The sequence below is a fragment of the Labeo rohita genome, chromosome 13 (assembly GCF_022985175.1).
Source record: "Labeo rohita strain BAU-BD-2019 chromosome 13, IGBB_LRoh.1.0, whole genome shotgun sequence".
Classification (NCBI taxonomy): Eukaryota; Metazoa; Chordata; class Actinopteri; order Cypriniformes; family Cyprinidae; genus Labeo; species Labeo rohita.
Genome location: NC_066881.1, coordinates 29,098,746 through 29,121,424, shown reverse-complemented (window position 1 = coordinate 29,121,424; position 22,679 = coordinate 29,098,746). Strand labels below are relative to the sequence as shown.

At 34.9% G+C, this 22,679-nt stretch overlaps 1 protein-coding gene across 1 annotated transcript in view; it reads left to right on the top strand.

Annotated features, from left to right (window-relative positions):
• LOC127174917 (regulator of microtubule dynamics protein 2) overlaps positions 1 to 22,679 on the top strand; it is a 42,644-nt gene that overhangs the window by 11,337 nt on the left and 8,628 nt on the right. The window contains exons 4-7 of the mRNA XM_051125602.1: positions 503 to 677; positions 2,110 to 2,212; positions 2,871 to 2,931; positions 22,443 to 22,518. Coding sequence (XP_050981559.1) covers positions 503 to 677; positions 2,110 to 2,212; positions 2,871 to 2,931; positions 22,443 to 22,518 — 415 coding nt within the window. The remainder of the gene's footprint in view (positions 1 to 502; positions 678 to 2,109; positions 2,213 to 2,870; positions 2,932 to 22,442; positions 22,519 to 22,679) is intronic.

The following is a 22,679-nucleotide window of genomic DNA, read 5'->3' as shown; positions in this document are numbered from 1 at the left end:
TTAGAATAGTTTTGGACTGGTTTCGTTTGTAAACAGTGCTTAATCTGTGCATATTTCTCTCCTGATTCAGACAAGACAAAAAATATTACGGTGGATTTGTTTCTTGCAACCACACAGTTTTTTGCTTCAAAAGGTGTTCATTGACGGACTTGAGTGGTGTGGATTACTTGTGGATTATTGTGATGTTTTTATCAGCTGTTTAGACTCTTATTCTGATGACACCCATTCACTGCAGAGGATTCGTTGGTGAGCAGGTGAACCGATGGAGAAACATCTCATCTACATAGCCTTTTTTAGAATTTAGAATTTTCATTTTTGGGTGAATTATTCCTTTAAAGAGTCACTTCAGTTTTCCGAAATACATTTAACGCAATAAACGCAAGTTTCATCCTATAAAATACAGCTAAAACTTTTGTGGTCTAGCAAGTTTCAGACTCAAAAGAAGCCAGTTTCATCACAACAACAGCTATAAGCTCACTGCCTTCTCTACTGTGTGCTACAGGTATATGACTGCACTGACAGATTCCGAGGACGAGGAAAGTGATGATGAGCGAAAACCACCGCAGGAACCGGTGGATGAGCTCACGGCCCTGCTGCGGAAAGCAGACCGACTGCACAGCTGTAATGGTGCAGAGAAAGCAGAAGGCCTGAATGCTCTACTGGAGAGGAAAGCAGAGGTATGTAAACTACTGTTCAAAATTTGGGGTCAGTATGATTTTTTTTTTTTAATGGTTTTAAAATAGATTAATACTTGAGTTGTAATATAAGTCTCGGGTATCCCCAGAATGTGCCTGTGAAGTTTCAGCTCAAAATTCCCCACAGATCATTTATTATATAATTTTGAAAATGCCTGTTTTGAGTGGAAGCAGAAACACGTTTTTGTTCATGTCTCTTTAAATGCAAATGAGCTGCTGCTCCCCGCCCCTTTTTTCCAGAATAGGGCTGTGCCTTCATAGCTCGTTCCTCAGGTACTCTGCTAAAAAACCTCTGTTTGGTTTAGATGATCATGTCTATCTTTAAAGCCATATTAGTTTAAACTTCTGATATAGGGTTTTCTGATCACACGCATCCGAAACACGCAAACAGAAAGCTGCTGTCACATGACATTTGAGTACTAAACTAAGTTCTCTTTCAAGTCTTATTGCGCTTAAACTGTCAGTGTTTGTTAAAAACACACAGGAGTTTCAAAAACAGTCGGTTATGTCTGTGAAGGTAAACAGCTGAGAAAGAAATCGCATGTTTATATTAGATCTGTGTGGCAGCAGTGTAATATACAGTAAATAAATCAATAAATCCACTGCTTTCGTCTCCTTTAAGGCTAGGGCTGTAAATCGTGCTCTGTGCTCATCTGTGCAGGCCACGACAGAACAGTTAACATGCTTTGCTCAAACTTTTGCCAATATACAGTACCTATACCACTGTCTACGCTGTTAATATATGACCCAAACAATAAAATAATAGCAGAAAATTACTCACTGCTCTGGACTGAATAACAGCTATTGCTTTAATAAGAAGACATTTCTTACTTGAATGCTGCCTTTAAATGGTCTGCTAATATGGCAGTGTCCGTCAACAGTTGTGGGTGGAGCTTGTAAAATGTGATGTCACATTTTACAGATTCTGTGATCGACTTGCTCTGAGATCCTGCTTATGATTTTTCAGGATTTAAAAAAAAGAAGCAGGTGGATTTTTATCATTATACACACTGCCAACACACATTTATGTTCAAACAACATGTAAAAGTGAATTTTGCATAATAGGTATCCTGTAAATTGTTTAAAGTGACAAGTATAATGTTACAAATGATTGTATTTTAAATAAATGCTGTTCTTTCCTATTTATCAGAGAATTCTGAAAAAGTATTAAGTAGAACAACTAATTCTTCAGTATTGATAATAATAAGTGAAAACTCGAAGAAAAGAGTTATTTTAAATCAAAATAATACTTCACAATATGACTATATCTTTGATAAATAAATGCAGTCTTGGTAAGCATAAGAGACTTCTTTCAAAAACTTAAAAATTTTACTGACCCCAGATATTGTCTGTGATGGCTTCTGGATTATTAATAAAAGTGTTTTATTAACACTTGTCATGTGTGTGCTTACAGTTTGATCAGAAATGCCAGTTCCTTTGGCGGTTGTCCAGAGCCTACGCAGATGCACATGATTTTGCTGTAGACGTTGCAGAAAAGAAGAGCTGCGCTGAGAATGGTAATCACAGCTTTTACGATTACAGGTTGACATAAAAGTGATTCATTAAGTTAATTAATTGCCGTATCATTTGATTGAATTAGAATAAAATTGATTGACATCCCAAATAATTTATAACCCATCTTGACTTATTCATTAAAACAAAACTACCGTTAATCATGAAGAAGGCAAATGTTGTCTGTCTTTAGGTAATGAATATATTTCGCGCTTAATCTGTCTGCACTTTTCCATTGTCTTTCTGTTCCTTTTTTCCTTCTCTCCCTGCCAATTAAATTCAACACAATAGCCACACAGCCCATGAGTATATTGGGGGACAGGATCAACTAGTTCAGTTTCCGATCCGTCTTTACTATAATGCCTTTAATTGCTGTTCTTCAGTCACTTCTTTGTGTGAAGGCTTTAGTTTCAAAGAGTTTAGAAACATACCAATTATCACTTTTATTTAAATTATTAGAGGAAGTATGTCTCATTAGTCCAGCGGTGAACAGGTGTGTGATTATCTACTGCAAAATAAATGTTTTAAAAATATTTTTTTATTTTATTTAGGAGTGATAAGAAATTGGATGATACTGGTCTGTCACATCAGTCCATCCAATCTTGTTTATTTATTTATTTATTTATTTATATTTATTTATATATATTTATAAATTTATTTTAGGAAAAAAAGCTGGTGAAGAGGCAATTTCTATCAATCCACAGTGTGCTGAAGGTCATCAGTGGTGAGTTTATATTAATATTTAAACAATTTGTTGTCTGGCAGGGTTATTTTTGTATTTTTTATATACTATAATAGTTTTTAATAATATTTTAAATAAGCTTTCTTTTTATATTTTCAGTTTTCATTTTATTTTTAGTTTACTTTTGAAGAATTTTATGTTCTTCTGATATTTTTTTATAATATATAATATCGTTTTTTAAAATGTCTATTTTAAAAAAGTTTTTATTAACTTTTATTCAGTTTAAACTTATTTCACTTTCATATTCAGCAACATTTAACAATTTCAATTTTATTTTATTTATTTATTTTTTTAAAATCTTATATTAATATTTTATTTTAGCTTGATTATAGTTAACAAATACATTTTTTAGTAGTTTTAATTTAGACTGCAGTTCCATAAATTCACCAATGGGAGTGGAAAGATCTGTGGGTAATCTACAGACAATGCTCAAATTAAAAAACACTGGCGCAGCTATAATAATCAATGCAATCTACCAAGAGCAGTGAAAATTACTGTAGAGTTGCAAACAAGCAGCGCCAATGATAATCAGGTGTGTGTAATCTATTAACAACATGGGTGCAAAATGGGTTAAGTCATGCTTTTTTGGGTGTTACAAAATGGTGTAAATACACTTTACTCCTGTAAATGAAAGGAAATGGGAAACCCTGCAAATGCATAAGCAATAAGATCAGATGCAAAAAATAACTGTTCCTGCTGTTCCATTGCTAATTTTTCACTGCGTGTTGTTGGTAAATCCTGACAGTATAACTCCTGGCACAAGCTGTTAGTAAATCTGATAGATCTAAACACATGCTCCAAACTCATTAAAACATGGAAAAATGGACATTAAAGGAGTAGTCCACTTCCAGAACAACAATTCACAAATAATTTACTCACCCCCTTGTCATCCAAAATGTTCATGTCTTTCAGTTGTGAAGAAATGATGGTTTTTGAGGAAAGCATTTCTTCTCCATATAGTGGACTTCATTGGAGCCTCGATTTTGAACTTCCAAAATGTAGTTTAAATGCAGCTTCAAAGGGTTCTAAATGATCCCAGCCGAGGAAGAATTTTCATTCATTTTTTTTCGGAAAATATATATTTTTTTTAATACTTTTTAAGCACAAAAGCTCGTGTAGCACAGACTCTGGGATGCGCGTTCACGACGCTATGTACTATTGAATCACGTTGAAAGGTCACGCTGAACTACAGACCCAGTGTTTACAAAGCGAACGCGCAAAGACTAAGAAAGTGCAAGTAAGTTTGTAAATGCTGTATATTTTTAGCAAAATATAATTAAAATGTTACGTGTTACTTCCCGAACACATCTACTGCTTACACAAATGTTGATCACACTACAAACAAGACAAAACTGTAATGCTATAAGAAACAGAAATAATTTATTGTTTACCTGGGTCTTTAGTCTATAATTAGCTCACCTCACCTCTTATCTGACAAGTTTTTGTGTTTGAGTCATTCGTTCATCACGTGACAACCCCATAAAATTAATGAACAACTCGAAAAACCTGAATGCTCAGAACAGGTAACCTAATGCCAGTACAGAACCTAATAGGATGTTGCGCATGCGCAAGTGAACGAATCACTCCCCGAGATGACTCGTTCTTCCCGAGTCGTATTAAAGATTTGTTCAAAATGAACGAATCGTTCAAGAACGACCCATGACTAATTCGTAGTGTCGTGAACGCACATCCCAGAGCCTGTGCTACACAAGCTTTTGTGCTTAAAAAGTATACAATTTTTTTTTTTTCGAAAAAAAAAATGACAGATTGTTTCGCTAGATAAGACCCTTCTTCCTCGGCTGGGATCATTTAGAGCCCTTTGAAGCTGCATTTAAACTACATTTTGGAAGTTCAAAATCGGGACACCAATGAAGTCCATTATATGGAAAAAAATGCAGAAATGTTTTCCTCAAAAACCATCATTTCTTTACGACTGAAGACAGAAAGACATGAACATCTTGGATGACAAGGAGGGGAGTAAATTATTTGTAAATTGTTGTTCTGGAAGTGGAGTTCTCCTTTAAACATGGGTAATCTGAGAACTGCTACCAAATTTCTTATATTTCTAGTGGGCACATAATGAATAAATCCTCCTAACTCTCGAAGCATTTGATTAAGAAGCCTTAAACTTATATTTCCCTTTTTTTTTTTTTTTCTTTCACCCACCAGTCACATGAACTTATGTGTGTGAATCTGTACAATGACAGTATAAACTAATTCCCAGCATTTCATGTTACTGTGAAATTGCATGGCCCATTCATTCAACATATTCCATGTCCTCAAGTTGATTTCAAAAGGTTTTGCGTTATTCAAAAGCATTTACAGAAATATGGCCCTCATAAGTAGAGAAACACATTTGCATATTTGTTTGTTGCACCTGGGCTCCTGTGTATGTCTGTGGTTGTCTGAATGTATATGTGGGTGTGCGTGTGTGTGGGTGTCCTGCACCGGAGGTGTTTTACAGTTTTGCCAGCTCCTCTGGATATGCTCACTCATCTTACAAAACCCTCTTGATAGCATCACCACACCCAGGAATGTAAACACATGCAAAGACAGCCCCAAGCTAACATATAAATACACAGACACATACACACCGATTTAACTGCTTGCAATTTGTGTGTTTGTGTTGCAGTTTTAGCGTATATACAGTAGTGTTCAAAGGTTTGGAGTCATTAAGGTTGTTTTTTTTTGTTGTTTTTTGAGCATGAAGATTTCTATTCACCAAGTATGCATTCAATTCATCAAAAGAGGCCGTAAAGACATTTACATTGTTAAAAAATAGTTATATTTCAAATAAATGCTGTTCATTTAAACTCTATTCATCAAAGAATCCAGAAATCCAGAAGAAGTATCACAGTTTCCACCATAATATTATTAAACAACACAATGTTTTCAACATTGATAATTATCAATAATATTTGTCATATTCATCCATGGTGAGCATGAGAGGCTTCTTAAAAAATTTTAATGACCCCAAACATTTTAATAGTAGACCATACAAAAGACATGTGTTGTCATTGCATTTAAAAATTTAGGGGACTGACTGACATAGTCATATGTGGATGCTTTTGTGCCTGTCCATCTGATATTGTTGATTATAGATTTGAAATGTAAGAAACAGACATTTCCTCATATTGAAAGACATATGATGATTTGTCTGTCTTGTGCTTCATAACTTTGTCTTGCATCATGAAACATATCACTTAACACATTTTAAATAACTCATATCATTAGACGTCATATCCTGCCTATAAGAGCAGGGAAAGTTGCAAAAAAAAAAAGTAAACTAGTAAAAACGTAATAGATTTAAAATGCATTTATTTTATACAAAGTATAGTTCAAGTCTACTGTATTTACTGACATATCGCTAAACTTACTGATATAAACATTGTAATAAAATTTTATTTGGAGTACTACTTGTGCACAATGCACATTTGCTAAGGCGAGAAGCTGCAGGTGAATAGGGTAAAAAAATTAACTAATAGTTATCTAATAGTTAATAGTTGATTGATTACATTGATAATTGCAAACATTTTTGTATTACAAGTTTTCTAAAATGTTAGGTTTAAATATGCAAATGAGGTATTATTTAATGAAATATGCACTAATTTGTATATAAAGTGCTATAAAAGAAACACTTAACAGGGTCTTTTGTGTTTTCTTTCCACTCGTCTGAAAAACCAAAAAGCCCAAAATCTCAAATTTGACAGGTGCTTGAAAAAGCAGTGTTTTTACCTGCAGTGTCTCTCCTTTAATATTAAGCCTAAAATATGTTTTAATGACACTATTGATGAGGATTGTATGATCTTTAAATAATATCGGCTTTTAAATGCAAAATATTTAAAGTGTACCTGTATACTTGCAATAGTTCCACTTTAGCACATTTAGATATACTTAAGTATATCTTTAGTTGGACTTCAGCACTACTTCCGCACAATTAAAGTTAAAAATTAGTTGTTCCAATTCAGCAAACTTTAAGTGTACCAGTTTAGTATACTAAAAGTACAAATGCAGGATATTTTATTAAGTACATAATATGTAAATGTATTTGTAGTATATTTAGCATGAAATAAATGTATTTTAAATACTTTTTAGTGTATTTATTATTCACTAGGGACTGCAAGACGGCTTTCTGTAGACCTGCTCAGTTTTGTCTCCCTTTAGTTTTTGTGAGCTGCAGTGGTTTGACTGTTTTGATGGCAGTCAGTCAATTAAATACTGTAGTATGTTGTGTTAATATGTTTAGCATGCAAATATTGTAAGTATTGTAATTTACATTCTAATATGTTTGCAGTGTCTAAATGCCACAGCAACACTGCATATACAGTATTTGTGAGCTGTGCAGTATGTTTGCATTTGTTTTGTTACAGTGTGTCTTAATGAAGGTATGTTCACTGATCTCTGTGTCTGTATTTTGCATGCGCAAATCCCAGTGCAATGTTTTCCGTTCCCTCACAGATGCCAGGATTATAACATGGAGTGCAGAGGAGGGTCATTGTGACCTACACACACACACATACACACACACATACACACACACACACACACACACACACACACACACACACACACACACCCACCTACCTCAGTTACTGCTGCTTTTATCTGTGATGTGTCCTTGACATTATGGTTTTCATTAAGGGTCTGGCCTTCAGCACTATTGAATTTTGTCCTGCCCTCAATGCAGCAGCTCTGCTTAAAGGGATAGTTCTCCCAAAATTAATTCAGGGTTTGTATAAAGTACCTAAAGTGCTTGAAGTACTTGAATTTGACTTTTTGAAATTTAAGGCCTGGGAAAACCCTTGAAAATAGCAATATTTCTGAAGAGGTACTTGAAAAGAGCTTTAATTATTGACAGAATGTATCTATTAAATAAGTGTTTATTTTTTAGTAAGCACATATCATTTGACGCAAAATTCACACAATAAAAAATTCAGGCAAAATCAGGCTAAACCAGTAGTAGTACTGACAGTGTCGTGTAAACATGGCTGAAGATGTAAAAAGAGGAACAGATGAACCGAATCATTTACGCTGGAACGGCTCAGATTGATTCAAACTCGTGACTTTGATCATTCATTCAAGCGATTTACTAGCAAAAACCAGATCAAATTAAAAAACATGAGTCACTGTTTTGAAGCGCTCCAATTGGAATCATTTGATTCAGATCAGGCCTTCAAGTTGCGTATCACGAATCATTTGATTTAGAGTTCACAGCGGGTTCGCAAATCATTTGATCCGAACTTTGTGTATCGCGAATCAACTGATTTAGTTCGGAACTTCGCGTATTGCGAATCATTGGGACTTCAGAGCAGGTTTTTAAATCATTCCATGAATTGAATGATTTGGAATCCGTGCTCCCAAGTCCTGATCTAAAATGATGGTTTGGGAATCATTATTCAAATGGGGACTGCAGAGCACAAATGATTTCATTTAGATCAGAACTTCGGAGCAGGTTCGCTAATCTTTTGCTTTAGATGTGAACCTAGGAGCGCGAATCTTTCAGATTGGGACTTCTGAGAGGTTTCTTAAATCTTTTTTTCAATTTTTTTTTTTTAAATGGTAGAAAACATCAAACCATAAGTGAGATCTCTGATTGAAGTCCTTAAAAATCCAAAAAGTAGTTCTTAATGTCCTTTTTTTTTTTTTTTTTTTTTTTTTTTAAAACAATATCTGTGCAAACCCTGTTAATGACTTTTACATTACATTCCAAACCTGCAAGACCTTCGCTTATTTTCAGAACACAAATTAAGATATTTTTGATAAAATCCGAGATTTCATCTGTTCCATGTCACAACATTACCAAAATATATGTGTGTGCATTCCTCTGCTTGTAAACAAGGCGCAGTGTATCCGGGTTCTGCATCAGATATAAATTGTTGAATAGTCCTTATTTTAGTTTTCTTTGCGCACAAAAAGTATTCTCATAGCTTCATAAAATCAAGGTTGAACCAGTAATGTCATATGGACTTAATGTCATTTATTGACGTTCTTACTACCTTTCTGGGCCTTGAATGTGGTAGATACGTTGCTGTCTATGCGGGATCAGAAAGCTTTCGGATTTCATCAAAAATATCCTAATTTGTGTTTTCACTTTTTTTTGGGATGGGAACAGGGGCGAGGGCGGGGGCGTGGGGGGAGGGGGAGTAGAAAGTCATAAATTTGAGCTCTTAGAGTAGTAATAGCACACTACTCCTCAACAAACTGCATAATTTGCATTCTCACAGAAACGTAGCAACTGCATAGCAATGCCTTGACATCCACACACTCTTAAAAATAAAGGTTCTAAAAAGGTGCCTTTACAGTGATACCATAGAAGAACCATTTTTGGTTTCCGTAAGAACCTTTCAGTGAACGGAACCATGTTTAAGAACGTTTTAAAAATTTAAAGAAGCTTTTTTGATTATAAAGAATCTTTTCTGCATTTAAAAGGTTCTATGGATGTTCAAGGTTCTTCATAGAACCTTTATTTGTAAGAGTGAACACTCTAGCTTGACTTTGGCAGCAGCCAGACTTTCTTCAGTAAATGTAACTGTACCTTTTGCAGTTAGTTACTCTTTTCTGAATGGACATGTATTAGAAAGTCCCGATGCAGTGTTCATCTTCAGCTGTTAATTTGTTCAGTTGTTTGGATTTGATGTTTATTTAGCCTGAGCTGAAGGTTTCTGTTAGTGTCTCATGGTTTAAGCTGGTCATTCATCCTTCCATTCTGCATCATAGTTGGTTTTCCTTGCAAACAGAGCAGCAGATTGACCTTGAATGACAAGGGCAGCTCTTGTCATTGAGACTTTATTGAATGCTCAGCCCAAGGTGATGAGAGAAACTTTCTGTTCTGAGCCGAGAGGTAAAAGGACTCTGTTCTTTCTGTCGATCAGTTTGACTCTTAGACCTCTTTGTTTGCGGCCAGTTGCTCAGGGGATTTCTCTGCCCATGAGGAAAATACTGATTAAACTTACATAATCTTTTGGCAGCCACAAGTCTTAGTGTTTTTTTTTTTTGTTTTTTTTTCCTGTTCTTTCTTTGTGGTTTGTGTTTGTGTGTGTATGCGTCTATATAAGATTTCAACTCACTGAAAGGACTCTAAGCAACTGTCAGAAACGACCCTTGGCCAAACCACACTTTTTCTTGTACAAATCCCTTCTCTCCCTCTTCTAGTGTCATTTTCATTCTGTTTACACTCTCTGTTTCTCTCTTTTTCTCCCACACACACACATTTCAAGATAGATAAACTTTACAGAAGTTTCACTCCAGAACACTGGAAACTGCCTGAAGCTTACAAAACCTCCCCGACCTGTTCTGAGCATGAAGAATTACACTAATAGAGTAACAAACATCTGCTTGTTTTCTTTAACACTCTTGGATTTCATGGCGATGTACTCCGATGAACTCCGATGAACTTCGATGAACTCGACATCGTCAGCTTTAAAATCGTGTTTTAACATTTTGAATCTAGATTTGCATTTCCTACTAGAATCAGTGCGTGCAGGGCAACAAAAGAATGAATTTGTAGATAAGACTAGGAATTTGCTTCTGCATGAATAAGATGCTGCATCAGAGCCACCTTAAACATGGCTGTCATCGGCGTTGTCTGAAGTGAGCATGCAATTTGTTTTTTTGTCGACTGTGCTCAAAAGTCAACACAGTAACACTGTCTTTAAACTGTAAGTTATTAATGATTAAATAGATGCATGAAAGACCAGTCACAAATTAATATGCAAATAACTGCTGGAAAGAATGTGTTTGGAAATGCATATGCAAATATTAAGTTTACATTTTCATTTAGTTTTAATGTACACTTTTATTCAGAGTAACAATTTAAGATCAAGTGTAAATTTTAGTTTACGCTACTGTTCAAAATTTTGGATTTAAAAAAAAAAAATTAAAATAAGAAATATTATTGCAATTTAAAATAACTGTTTTCTATTGTAATATATTTTAAAATGTAAATTATGCCTGTGATGCAAAGCTGAATTTTCAGTCTTGGGTGTCGCATGATTCTTCAGAGATCATTCTAATATGGAGAAACATTTCTTATATTTGTCAATGTTAAAACAGTTGTGCTAGTTGATATTTGGTCAGTGTTTGATCATGTTGTCAGCATTTCTCAGCTTTTTGAGTAATATTAAAGACGGACAGTAGTAGGGATGTCACAGTTCTCAATATAATATCGAACCGTTCAGTACGACATCCACGGTTCAATACGTGCTTGTGAATTGCGGTTTTTCGGTTTTGCATTTAAATAACTTCCTTATTTCTCTCTGAATTTGCTATATGTGCGCCTGCGATTTCACATGCTGAAATGAGGAAACGCTTCCCGCTTATATTTGAAAAAGCAACACACGCAGAGCATTTTCCATTCTAATGACATGCAATGATAAGCCTTTCTAAACCTGTTGTCCAACAAAAGAGTTATAAAAACAAAAGTTATAAAAAAAAAATAACTTGTTTTTAATTTACAACATCAGCTGAGTGTTTGAAATAACTTCCTTATATGATCTGATGTGGATTCTTATCACAGAATGAGGCAGACAATAAATTCTATACTCATATTCTATGTGTGTCAGGGTTGCCAACTTTTAAGTTTAGCTTGGAGTGAGATTTGGTGGGTGGGGGTCAGGGGGTGGATTTCTGGAGATTTCGATCTCGATTCAATATCAATTCATATGTATATACTGTACATAAAAGGGGATAAACATGTTTTGTTAAATGCCTGTTTTAGCACCATTTTAAACTTCGGTTAAATTTAGTATTTGCTTGCATTCATTGTATGTATTTATACAAGTATCATTTAAAAAAGGGTGTAAGTTATTACCTTTTTAAATTTCACATTTAAAAACCTAGTGTTTAATCATGTCGAAATATTCAAATGAAAACCTTACAAATAAGTAAGCAGGTATAGCAGGTTTTTTCATTATTATTTTCATTTTCATTTCAGTGGGTAAACCATGACATTGCAAATGAAAATGATGTTGCCTTTCCCCATCACTCTCCAGAATAACATGATACTGTAAATGTCACGTAATAATCAATGCATAATATGCTGTAATGTTTACTAAAAATTGCTGTCTGTATGGTGAAGCTGTCATCTACCCTACTTAAACTCATTCAAATGTATTGTCAACACTGATTTGTTTGAAGAGTTCAATGAACCACGTGACAGCGTGGCGGCGACATCAAAGCTTGTCGCAACTCTGATGTTCAATGGCTCTGGCTTTAACTAAAGCGCTACATTTTACGATTTGACGCCACATTAAGTGCGCCAAAATGGTATTTATTGTTTGAATTTAGTAAAACTTACAAAATTTGAAAGCGCAGTAGCGCGGCTGCCATTTCGAGTGAAAATGCCAACTGGACAACCACACAGAAGCAGACAGAATGACAACGAAAGAGCAGTCAAAGTGGAAATAAAAGAGCGCAATGACTGCAGGGAAGTAGTGTGTGACACGAAAAAGTGCAAAAAGTCACTCTACAGGGTTAGATTTTTTTTGACGGATCAGAATCCACATCTTACGCACTTAAAATTGGCAAATCTCACAGCCAAATCAGAAACGTGATAGAAAATTTCTTAAATCAGTAAATTTTATGACTGCTACAGTAAATGTTGTATTGTATTATTATATTTGTTTTATGTTATCAGTTGTGGAATCCAGTTTTTTAATTATACATTTGAGGCAGTTTTAGCCTGCTTTATTGAGTATTTTCATTTTATGCAATGTTACACATTACTGTTATTATTATAGTTGCTATTATACAGTACTGTGCAAAAGTCTTAGGCCACTAGTATTTCCAAACATTCTGTTTGCCATTAATTGTAATAATCTAGTGAGATTTTTGTTTGCACACTGTCTCTGGAATGACATGAAGACACAGAACAAACTCAGACAGACTAAATCCAGAAGAACTGTGGCTACATCTCCAAGATGTTTCAAGTATCCTACCTGCAAAGCTATCTGAAAAACTAAGCACAAGTGCACATAGGGCAAAAGCTGCTTTAAACTCAAAGGATGGTCACATCAAATGCTTATTTATTTTAGTTAATAGAAGTTCATTGATAAAGAAAATCTATTTATGACATTGTTTTTGACAGCATCCTCATTTTATGTGCCTAACTGCCTAAAAATTTTAACAGTACTGTAGCTTTGTAGGTGTAGGTCTCTTAAAGCATCTTGGAGATGTTGCCACAGTTCTTCTGGATTTAGTCTGTCTCCGTTTTTTCTGTTTCTTAAGACAGACTGGATTGAATGATGGAGAGATCAGATCTCTGTTTGCACGAGGAGTCTGACAACAGCCTGTGCTCCATACAAAAATCTCACTGGATTATTATAATCAATGGCAAAATGAATGTTTAGATATGTAAACTGATATTTCCTACTGACACACTACAGCAACAGACTGACTTTACCTGACTTTAAACCATTTTTTAGCTGATGAAAATACTAGTGGCCTAAGACTTTTGCACAGTACTGTAGGTCTGACATATATATTGTATTTATACATTATATTGTACGTTTTAATTCCCTGGAACACACTACAAACATGATGATCTTGCAGAACATGATGCATTGCAGTGTCTGTCATAACTGAATAATTAAAACATTTTGGAGACAGTGGCTATATGTTTTAATTTTTTTACATAAACATCTTTTTTTTTTTTGTTTACAGTCATGCTTTAACGGACATTAATATAAGACAATAATGCAAAAAAAGTTTACTGTGAAACTTTTAATATATATTTATCGTCTAACATTCCCAGTGTTCTGATGCACGTCCTTAATTTAATTTTATGTTTTGGTATTAATTCAGCATTTATAATGCTAGTACTTGCACTTAAAATAGGAATTTCAACCAAAACTGGTTTCTACAGAGCAAAGATTTTGTGAAAAATAAATGAAAGACAAAGTCTGTTTTTGATAATCACTAGTCTAGTGATTGTACGTTATTCTGTGTTGTCATAATTTTTTTATTGCTATAATAACAAACAAAGATTACAGTAGGTACAAAACATACAAAAATCATTTCAATAATAAACAACTTACGGTTTAATGGTTAACAGAAGTATAAAAATTCTTAAGAAATAAACGAAAAGGTTAAAAAATATATACAAAAAATGTTCATCATTGATGTCATCATTCAGGTTGTGTATTTTAGCTTTAATATACTTTTTTTTTTTTTTCTTCAAACAAAGCAGTAAAACAGTCGTAAACAGGCGTTTTCACTCCAAAATGGCGGAAGCGTAGGGCCTGCTGCTGGGCGCTGATGTTGCAATGGAGCATTCTATTGGCTTTCACTTCTTGTCAATATAAGTTCTTTGCTTGAACGGAACTTCATCAGTGATACTTCTTTGCATATGTGGATTTTCTGCACGAGGGCGCCCTCTGGCGTCCAGTATGAATGAAACCCATTCTATTTAAAAATAATAATAATAATATTAAAAATAATAACTCTCTCAAAAGAAAAAATAGGCAGACATACACTAACCACGCTTTTTCCAGTGTACAGAGGATTACAGGAGTATTTAGCAAAAAAAAAAAAAAACACACTGAAGTGGCAAGATATCAGAACCGAACCGAAAACCGTGGTTAAAAACCGAGGTACGTATTGAACCGTGGACAAACTGTATCGTTGCATCCCTAGACAGTAGAGAAGTGGAGCAAATTAATGCTGTGGAGCATGGAATTTTTTTTAGGTATAAAAATCATAAAAAGTTCAAACAAAACAAAACAAAACAAAAAACTAAATTGCAGGAAATTCTGGAGAGAAATAAAATAAATTTGCATGCATATCTGTTTCTGGTATATTTCCACCAGTATTGCTTTGATACAGTATTTGTTCATTCTTATTCGCAAAGTATCCACATATGGTAAACAGTTTTTATTATTGGGGAAGTTTACCCATAATGCCCCTGTGGAGGGAAACCCCAGATTCCTGGAGTGAGGTGATGTTGTCAGGTGTGTGTGACGTGCTTATTCAGCCAGCAGAACTTCTGCCACTGGCTTCCATCGCTTTGCTGTGGTTAAATGTTTAGGCCTCCGGGCATTGCCAGAACATGACAGCAATGAATAAAAACACTTCACAAACCAATCTGTGAAAGGAGGTGGGGAGGAATTAGCCTCGGGAACATTGAGCAAGCTTCTCCTCATCTGTATGTCTCTGCCAGCAGTTGTTATTAGTAATCACTTCTGGTATGTCTTCATGTTGCTTCAGTTCAGATTTATTTGCAATTCATCATAAGAGCTATTTTTGGTGATCTCCAACTTTGTCCATGCACTGCCATTTTTTAAGAAGTAATCAAGATGATGTTGTCAGTTTTGGTTGTTTTCACTTTGTTAGCTCTGTTCCAAAACCAGTGTATGTTGTTGAAATGGAAACTTGTGAGTGACAGGCAGCAACAAATTGCAATCAAATACTTTCAGACTATGATGTCAGCCTGTTGCTAAGCTAAAATGAGATACTATTACATTTTGTCAGTATTGCATGAAATCAATCTTTATAATCCCTTGGGTAACTTGGTTCACTTAGCGTATTGACATGCGTTATGGGTTTGTTAAAAGGATATTTGATGCTGCATTCGAATTCAACTGGGGCTGTCCTCGGCTAAAGATTTTTCTGGTCGACTAGTAGTCGTTCATTTTAAGGATTAGTCGACTATTAGTGGCACATTTATTAATATTAAATATAAATCATAATAATGAGCCTTTAATTGTCTACATAGCATAATAAGTGCTCAAGCACACGCAAAAAAGCTTGCCACAGCACACCGGCTGATATAATAGTTATAAATGTGTCAAGGAAACAGCAACAGCAAGGAGACTGCATTAACCTTTTAATAATTTATAGATAAATTAGTGTTTTCTTGTTTTTGGATTAAGAGATGAAGTCAGCAACACTGACTCATCATCTCCGCAGGAGTAATGTCCCTGTATGCATGTTTCATATGAATTACATAATCTGAGAATATTTGTTTTCTATTTGAATTGGTTCATTTAAAAGTATACATTTCACTCTTTGTTGATCTTTTTTTTTTTATGTCTGTAAGGCAAGTATACGCAGAGTTTCGAAGTTTCATGCTCAAGTTCAGCATGTCTAATTTGAATCATACTTAATTTATTCAAATTTATTCTTGAAATAGCCTTATGAAAGGTAATTTTTATTCATTTATTCATTCATTATTTATTTATAAAGCACATTTAAAAACAACCCAAGGTTGACCAAAGTGGTGTACAGATCAGGAAGCTCAAATAAAAACAAAATCTATAACAATCTATAAAACAACATACATAAAATTAAAATAATACATTAACAAGAAGATGTGCTTTAAGTTTTGATTTAAAAGAGGAGAGTCTGCTACATTCATTAAAACAGAGACATGCAGAACATGCAGGATTCACATAAATGGTATTTTTGCAGCGTAATATTTACAGATACTAGTCAATATTGCAGTCTGATTTAAGTGTAATGACCTACTTTAGATTATTTAATTCAAACTTTGACAAATTCTGTGACATTCCGCGTTATTCAGTAAATTCCGTTTTTATGACTGGATTCTGCAATTCCATCCGTTTTCCGCATCGTGGAAATCATAGGGTCCTACCTAGACAGCAGAAAGTGCATTCTGTTTGCTTTCATTATTTTACAAAAGCGCAATGTTTCGTTGTTATTCTGAAAGATGTCATATTCTTATGTGTATGACCAAAAATGTATTTTAATGTATTTTAAGAGCAAGTGACCACACCAGCGTCTCCATCGGTCATGCAGCTTGCATAGACACTTGAATGGCACACATTTTTCTAGGTTAACATTCGATTGAGTTGCCATTGAAAGCTGATATTACTTGCATATTTCAGATGAAAAGCCATATTTGAGGTTGATGAATGATAGGTGAGTGTTTTAATGTCCTGTCCGATGTACTATATTACTACATAAACCAGCCGTTAATGATCTGTCCGTCACAGACTGCGTGACTTTTCCACTTCCTGTGGAATTTGTTTTCCTGCGACCAATAAAATTTTGATCAATCAAGCCTCTTCTCATTGACTTTCAGGGGGCAGCACTAAATTCAGTCGTAATTAGGTATCAGCATAATGTTGCTGCCTACACTATGAAAAATGCTGAGTTAAAAACAACCCAACTTGGGTTGTTTGGCAACCCAGCGCTGGGTAAATATTGGACAGAACACACGCTAGGTTATTTTGACCCAGCTGGTTGGGTTAAATGTTTTTACCAAACATGCTGGGTTGTTTTATTTAAGTCAACTATTGTTTAAAATTATTAAAATTATATTGCTGGCTTAAAATGGACTGGAACTTATAAAGAACACACACAGAATTACTAGAGGAAACAGCAAAAGATGAACATTTATTATTAAGCAAGAACACAAAGACAAAATACAAGACAAAATAAATTTATTTGGGTGAATACAGCATAATATACAATATTACATACGTTTAAACAAGCATTTTAGATATAAAAATGTAACATTTAAAAGTAGCATTTTAATTTTAGTGTATTCAACCGTTCTCTGCAATGGCTTTTTACTGAAATTCTCGTGCCAGTGTGTCGCCGAAATCTGAGCCAATGAATGGCTGCTGTTTGCTGGGATTACTGCAAACTTCAGACCACTGCAAACTTCAGTTTCACTCGTAGCTGAAAGATGCCGTGCCTGATTTCAAAACCTGCCCATTAACAAACAGTACTGATATTAGAGAACATATTTTAACATCAAATTAAATTAAACTCAGTACTATAACGAATAAAATCCATTTATTTTATGCAAGGTAAAAGGCATTTCCATCATGCAAAGTGACCGCTGCTAACGCAGCTGACTGACATTTCGTCCTTGTATGTTACGTTGCGTAAAATAAGATAATCTACAGGAGAGTAAAGATTTAGGAATTAAAATAAAATGTATAAAATAAAAATTAAATGTATAAAAAAATTGCGCTGAAGACGTGCACCAAATCTAGCTGCAGTTGGGTAGAAAAAAAAATAACCCAGTGTTAAAAATGACCCAGAAACGTAGTTACAGAAAAACTACCCAGCACCTGTGCGAAAAAAAGTAAAAATAACTATAAAATGGCCCAACAAGTTAAACCCTGCATTAACTGAGCATCTTGGTAAAAATATTAAAAACAACCCAATAAAATGACCCAACGGGCTGAACCCAGCACTTGGGTTAAAAAAAAAAAAAATAGCATTTTTTAGAGTGTAGCTTTGCAACCCTCTTGTCAAGAGCATGCCTCTGATTACTTTAAACTGCTGTCTATATAGGCAGCAAACTTGGTTTTGGCACAGAGTTGTTGGCTTATGTCATATTTGCACCCACAGATCTTGTCACAAAAACTTGCCCATTTATGTTTGCTTTAGAAGAAAGTAGACGAAATATCTTCCTACACTCACTGTCCTGCAATGATGCCAAGGTGATGCAATGTTTATTCTCAGTCATCCTCAGTCATCCAGTCATCCTCAGAGAAACTGCTATTATTCGGTTCATAGTCAGTCCACATTTCAGCTTCTTCTGTCCGCTTTGACAGGAACTGACTGTTTGAGCAACACATAAAGTGAGTTTATCATTTTACATGCCATTTAGCAGAAACTGTGTAGAATTTGATCTAAATGCAGTTGCTATAAGTAAAAAACTAAATGCAGGCTGTAAACGAACTACACCAGGGTCACATGCCTTCAACGCCACTTCCACAAGACCTCAGACAGCTCTTTAAATATTTATTTAAAGAGCATTTTCCTTCAACGTTTGAGTTAGAATAGTTTGCAAGAGCATGATTAATCAATGAATGCAACTGTATTCCCATTTAGCCACTTGTTAGCAGCTGCCTTTTTCAAAACAAGTTAAAGCTACAAGGGGGTATTACTGATGTAGAATAAAATGAGAAAATATCTTGAGCTTTGCATTCACCACAAACTTTATTTCGTTTTTGGGTTTTGGCTTACAAAAAGATGTCATCCCTGCAGCACTCTCTTGGTTTAGCCTTGTAAATGCAATTTGCTTTCCAGATTCCAAAAAAACTGTTCTTACTTTCAAATGTTGCACAAAGTCAGCCAATCAGATTAGATTTTGCTAGATTGAGAAGTTCAGATGGTCAGTGAAGAGTCTGTGGGTGGTCCATGGATGTGCTGCCTGCAGCTGAGACGATTCAGTACAGCACAATCTTGACTTCATCTACCAATCAATTAATTAAAATGCACAAAAGAGATTTTGAAATAGATGCCTTTGCATCATTACTTGAATCTCTTTCTGCATGCATGTAGTTTTCCTTTATTTTACAGTCTAAACAGCCAGTAAAAAGGCTGAGTTCCCACGGTACAACTTATCCACACACACACCAGTGTGACTGAGTACTGTAAGTCTATCCATCAAGGTACATCTGTGCTAGTGTTGAGTTTCTCTCTGGTAAGCTCAAGGTTGAAGACTTTTGGCTACAGAATCTGCCCTCCAATCCACCACCTCCTGTCACAGTCATTTAACCTCTTCACCTCTTTTTTGTGCACATAAAAGGTGTTTCAGCCCTGCTCAATTGTCTGAGTGTGAGTACCAGCAGGATTTACATCGCTATGGTGGAAAAGCTTTGATCACCTCTGAACCGGCACCTCAAAACACTAACTACACATGTACACACGCACATCAGCCCTCTTGCTTTCTTTTTCTTTCTTTCTTTCTTGCTGGCTTTTTATTCCTAGTAAAATCACTGCACAGCCTTAAGTAGCAGCTTGATAAAAGACACCAATCTTTATTAAAAAGCCTAGTTAAATGTGTTAATATTAATCATCAGAATTTTGTTCATTAGTGTAAATGTCAGCAGTTTAACTAGCAACTTGGCACAGGTGTACATTAATTAGCAATTTACAGTGGCTGCGAATGTGGTTTATTCAGTCAGTGATTAGAGTCAGATTTTGTAATGAGAAATTACTCATGGCTGTTATTAGTTTAAATGTTTGTTTTGGAGAGCTGATGTTGATTTTGTTTTGAAGTTTTGAACCCATCTGTTCATTGGTGCCTAAAGGGAACCTCTGGTATTAAGACCTATAACGTAATAAGACAACGTAAATTATGTTTCTTACTAAAATGTGTAGTGGAAAACATAAAAGATTTATGCTTTTCAAAAAAATCCACATTGTTTTATACATGTTTTGGACTATGGGGGGCGCCATTATTTTGATGACGTGAAACGGTTGGACTCTGTGAGCTACTGCTGTTGCAGTTTTTACCGCAACATAACTCGGAAAATAAAATACTGATACGGTGACCACAGCTACTGAAAGAGCTTACATAAAAATGTAACATTTAAAAGTAGCATTTTAATTTTTGTGTATTCAACCATTCTCTGTAATTGCATTTTACCGAAATAACATTAATTCTCGTGTTGGTGTGTTGCCGAAATTTGAGCCGGTGAAGGGCTGCTGTTCGTCGAGGTAACTGCGACCTTCAGACCGTGGCCTCACGTTTCACTTGTAGTGGAAAGATGCCGTGACACCAAAACCTGGCCATAAACAAACAGTACTGACATTAGAGAACATATTGTAACATCAAAAGTAAATTAAACTCAGTACTATAACAAATAAAATTAATTTTTTATGCAAGGCAAAAGGCATTTCCATCATGTGAAGTGACCGCTGCAGACGCAGCTGACTAACAACTCGTCCTTATGTTGCATTGTGTAAAATAATACAATTGAATTTACAGCACAGTGAAGACATTATGAATTAAATAAAATGTATGCAAAGTTTTATTTTGCTGAAGAAGTGCACCAAATCGGTGGTGCTGAAAACTGCTCTCTCCGGTAGAGGACTTAAAATGCCCATACTGTAACTCAGCAGCTGAGTTATTTGTCAGAGACAGGCTTAGCCCAGTGGTTGGGTAGAAAAAAATGACCCAGCACCCGGGTAAAAAATATTAAAAATAACCCAATAAAATGACCTAAGAAGTTGAACCCAGCATTTGGGTTAAAAACGTTACCCAGCAACTGGGTAAAAATATATAAAAAAAAAATAAATAAGTAAAACAAAAAATAAAATGACCCAACAGGCTGAAGCTAGCATTTGGGTTAAAAACAACCCAGCACCTGGGTAAAAAAAAAAAAGAAAAAAAAAAAAAAAAAAGGCAAAAAAACCCAAATATATATATAAACTTTAAAATGCCCCAAGAGGCTGAACCCAGCATTTGGGTTAAAAACAAAAAAAACAAAAATAAAAAACAGCATTTTTTTTTTATAGTGTGGCATTTCTTATCTCTACAGTTTGTAAGCTCTTTCAGTAGCTGTGGTCTACTAAAAACCTTAAAGGAATCAGGGCTAAAGTGGAGAGAACAAAGATGCAGGTTTTTAGTACGTTTTATTCATCCACATAGCAACTTCCCATTCCTTTCTCCTCTTCTTATCACTAGGAAAGCAGTGAAGACGAAGTAATGGCACCCCCCATAGTCCAAAATATAGTATAAAACGATGTGGATTTTTTAAATAGCATAAATCTTTCATGGGGTTTCTATTACATATTTCAGTAAGAGATATCATTTACGTTATGTTAAGCCATACAAATCTTAATACCCTTCTTACCCTTCCAAATCTTACCCTTTAAGGTATGTTCCATTTGTACTTAAAAGTTGGAAATTCCGAATTCTCAGTAGAAACTTTTCAGAGTTCCAACTCGGAATTTCGGAGGAATCGCAGCAACTCCAACTTCTGAATCCAATATGGCAGCTCAGAGCATCAACAGAACAGAAACAGTAGTAATATATTGTTTATCAGTCTGTCTCAATAAATTCTACTATTCAGCCTCGATTTGTTGACATGACACTATGGCATTATCTATTAAAAAAAAAAAAATCTGACTTCTCATTACCAGCTCCGACATCCGACTTTCGAGGTAAACGCTGCATTACATCATAGCATGAAAATACTGTAGAAAAGTTGACAGAAATGTTGAAATATTTCTTCAATTAAGATATTAATACTTTTATTCATTAAAAAATATACTTCTTTAACGCAGATTCCAACCTTCTTAGAATAGATTCCTAAGCTGTTGGATGGTCTCCGGTTGCCAGTTACTCTCAAAAGCTCTGCATAACTGTTTGATAATATACAAGTCAGGTGATTTGTCTGGCCAGAGCAGATGTTGAAGTTATTGGAGATGTTGATGCTCCATCTCTCCAGGTTTTATGATCATGACACCATCATTTTGGCATTTTAACATTGGTAACTGAGATCTTTTTCATGGATTTTGGCTTTATGAAGCTCTCCGTGGTTGGTTTTTGTGGAAACAAGCTTTTTAAAGTGAATATTGAGGTTTGATGTCACTTTGCTGCAGTAGTTCTGTGTTGTTTGGACACAGACCTTCTTACAATCCTTAGCTTTCGGTTTTCGCCCACTGTTTTTTTTTCAGTATACAAATGACATAAACCCCTATAATTAATGAAATTTAGCATAGCTTTGATTCATATAACTAATTGCTGTTTTCTTTTCCCTTTGTTTTTGTCTGTCTCTGCATAGGTATGCTATACTCTGTGGGCTCCTGTCCGATTATGAATCTATTCAGAATAAAATTAAAAATGGTTATCTTTTTAAGGTGAGTGTGCATATTTGTTCTTTACACAATGTGCACGTTTCATTTTGATTGCATGTCAAATGTGTAGACAAATATAACTTAATTTCTAGGTTGTAGAACTTTGCACTTAAAATAAATCAATTAAATTAAAAAATTCACTTTTTTTTAGTATGTATTCAGTC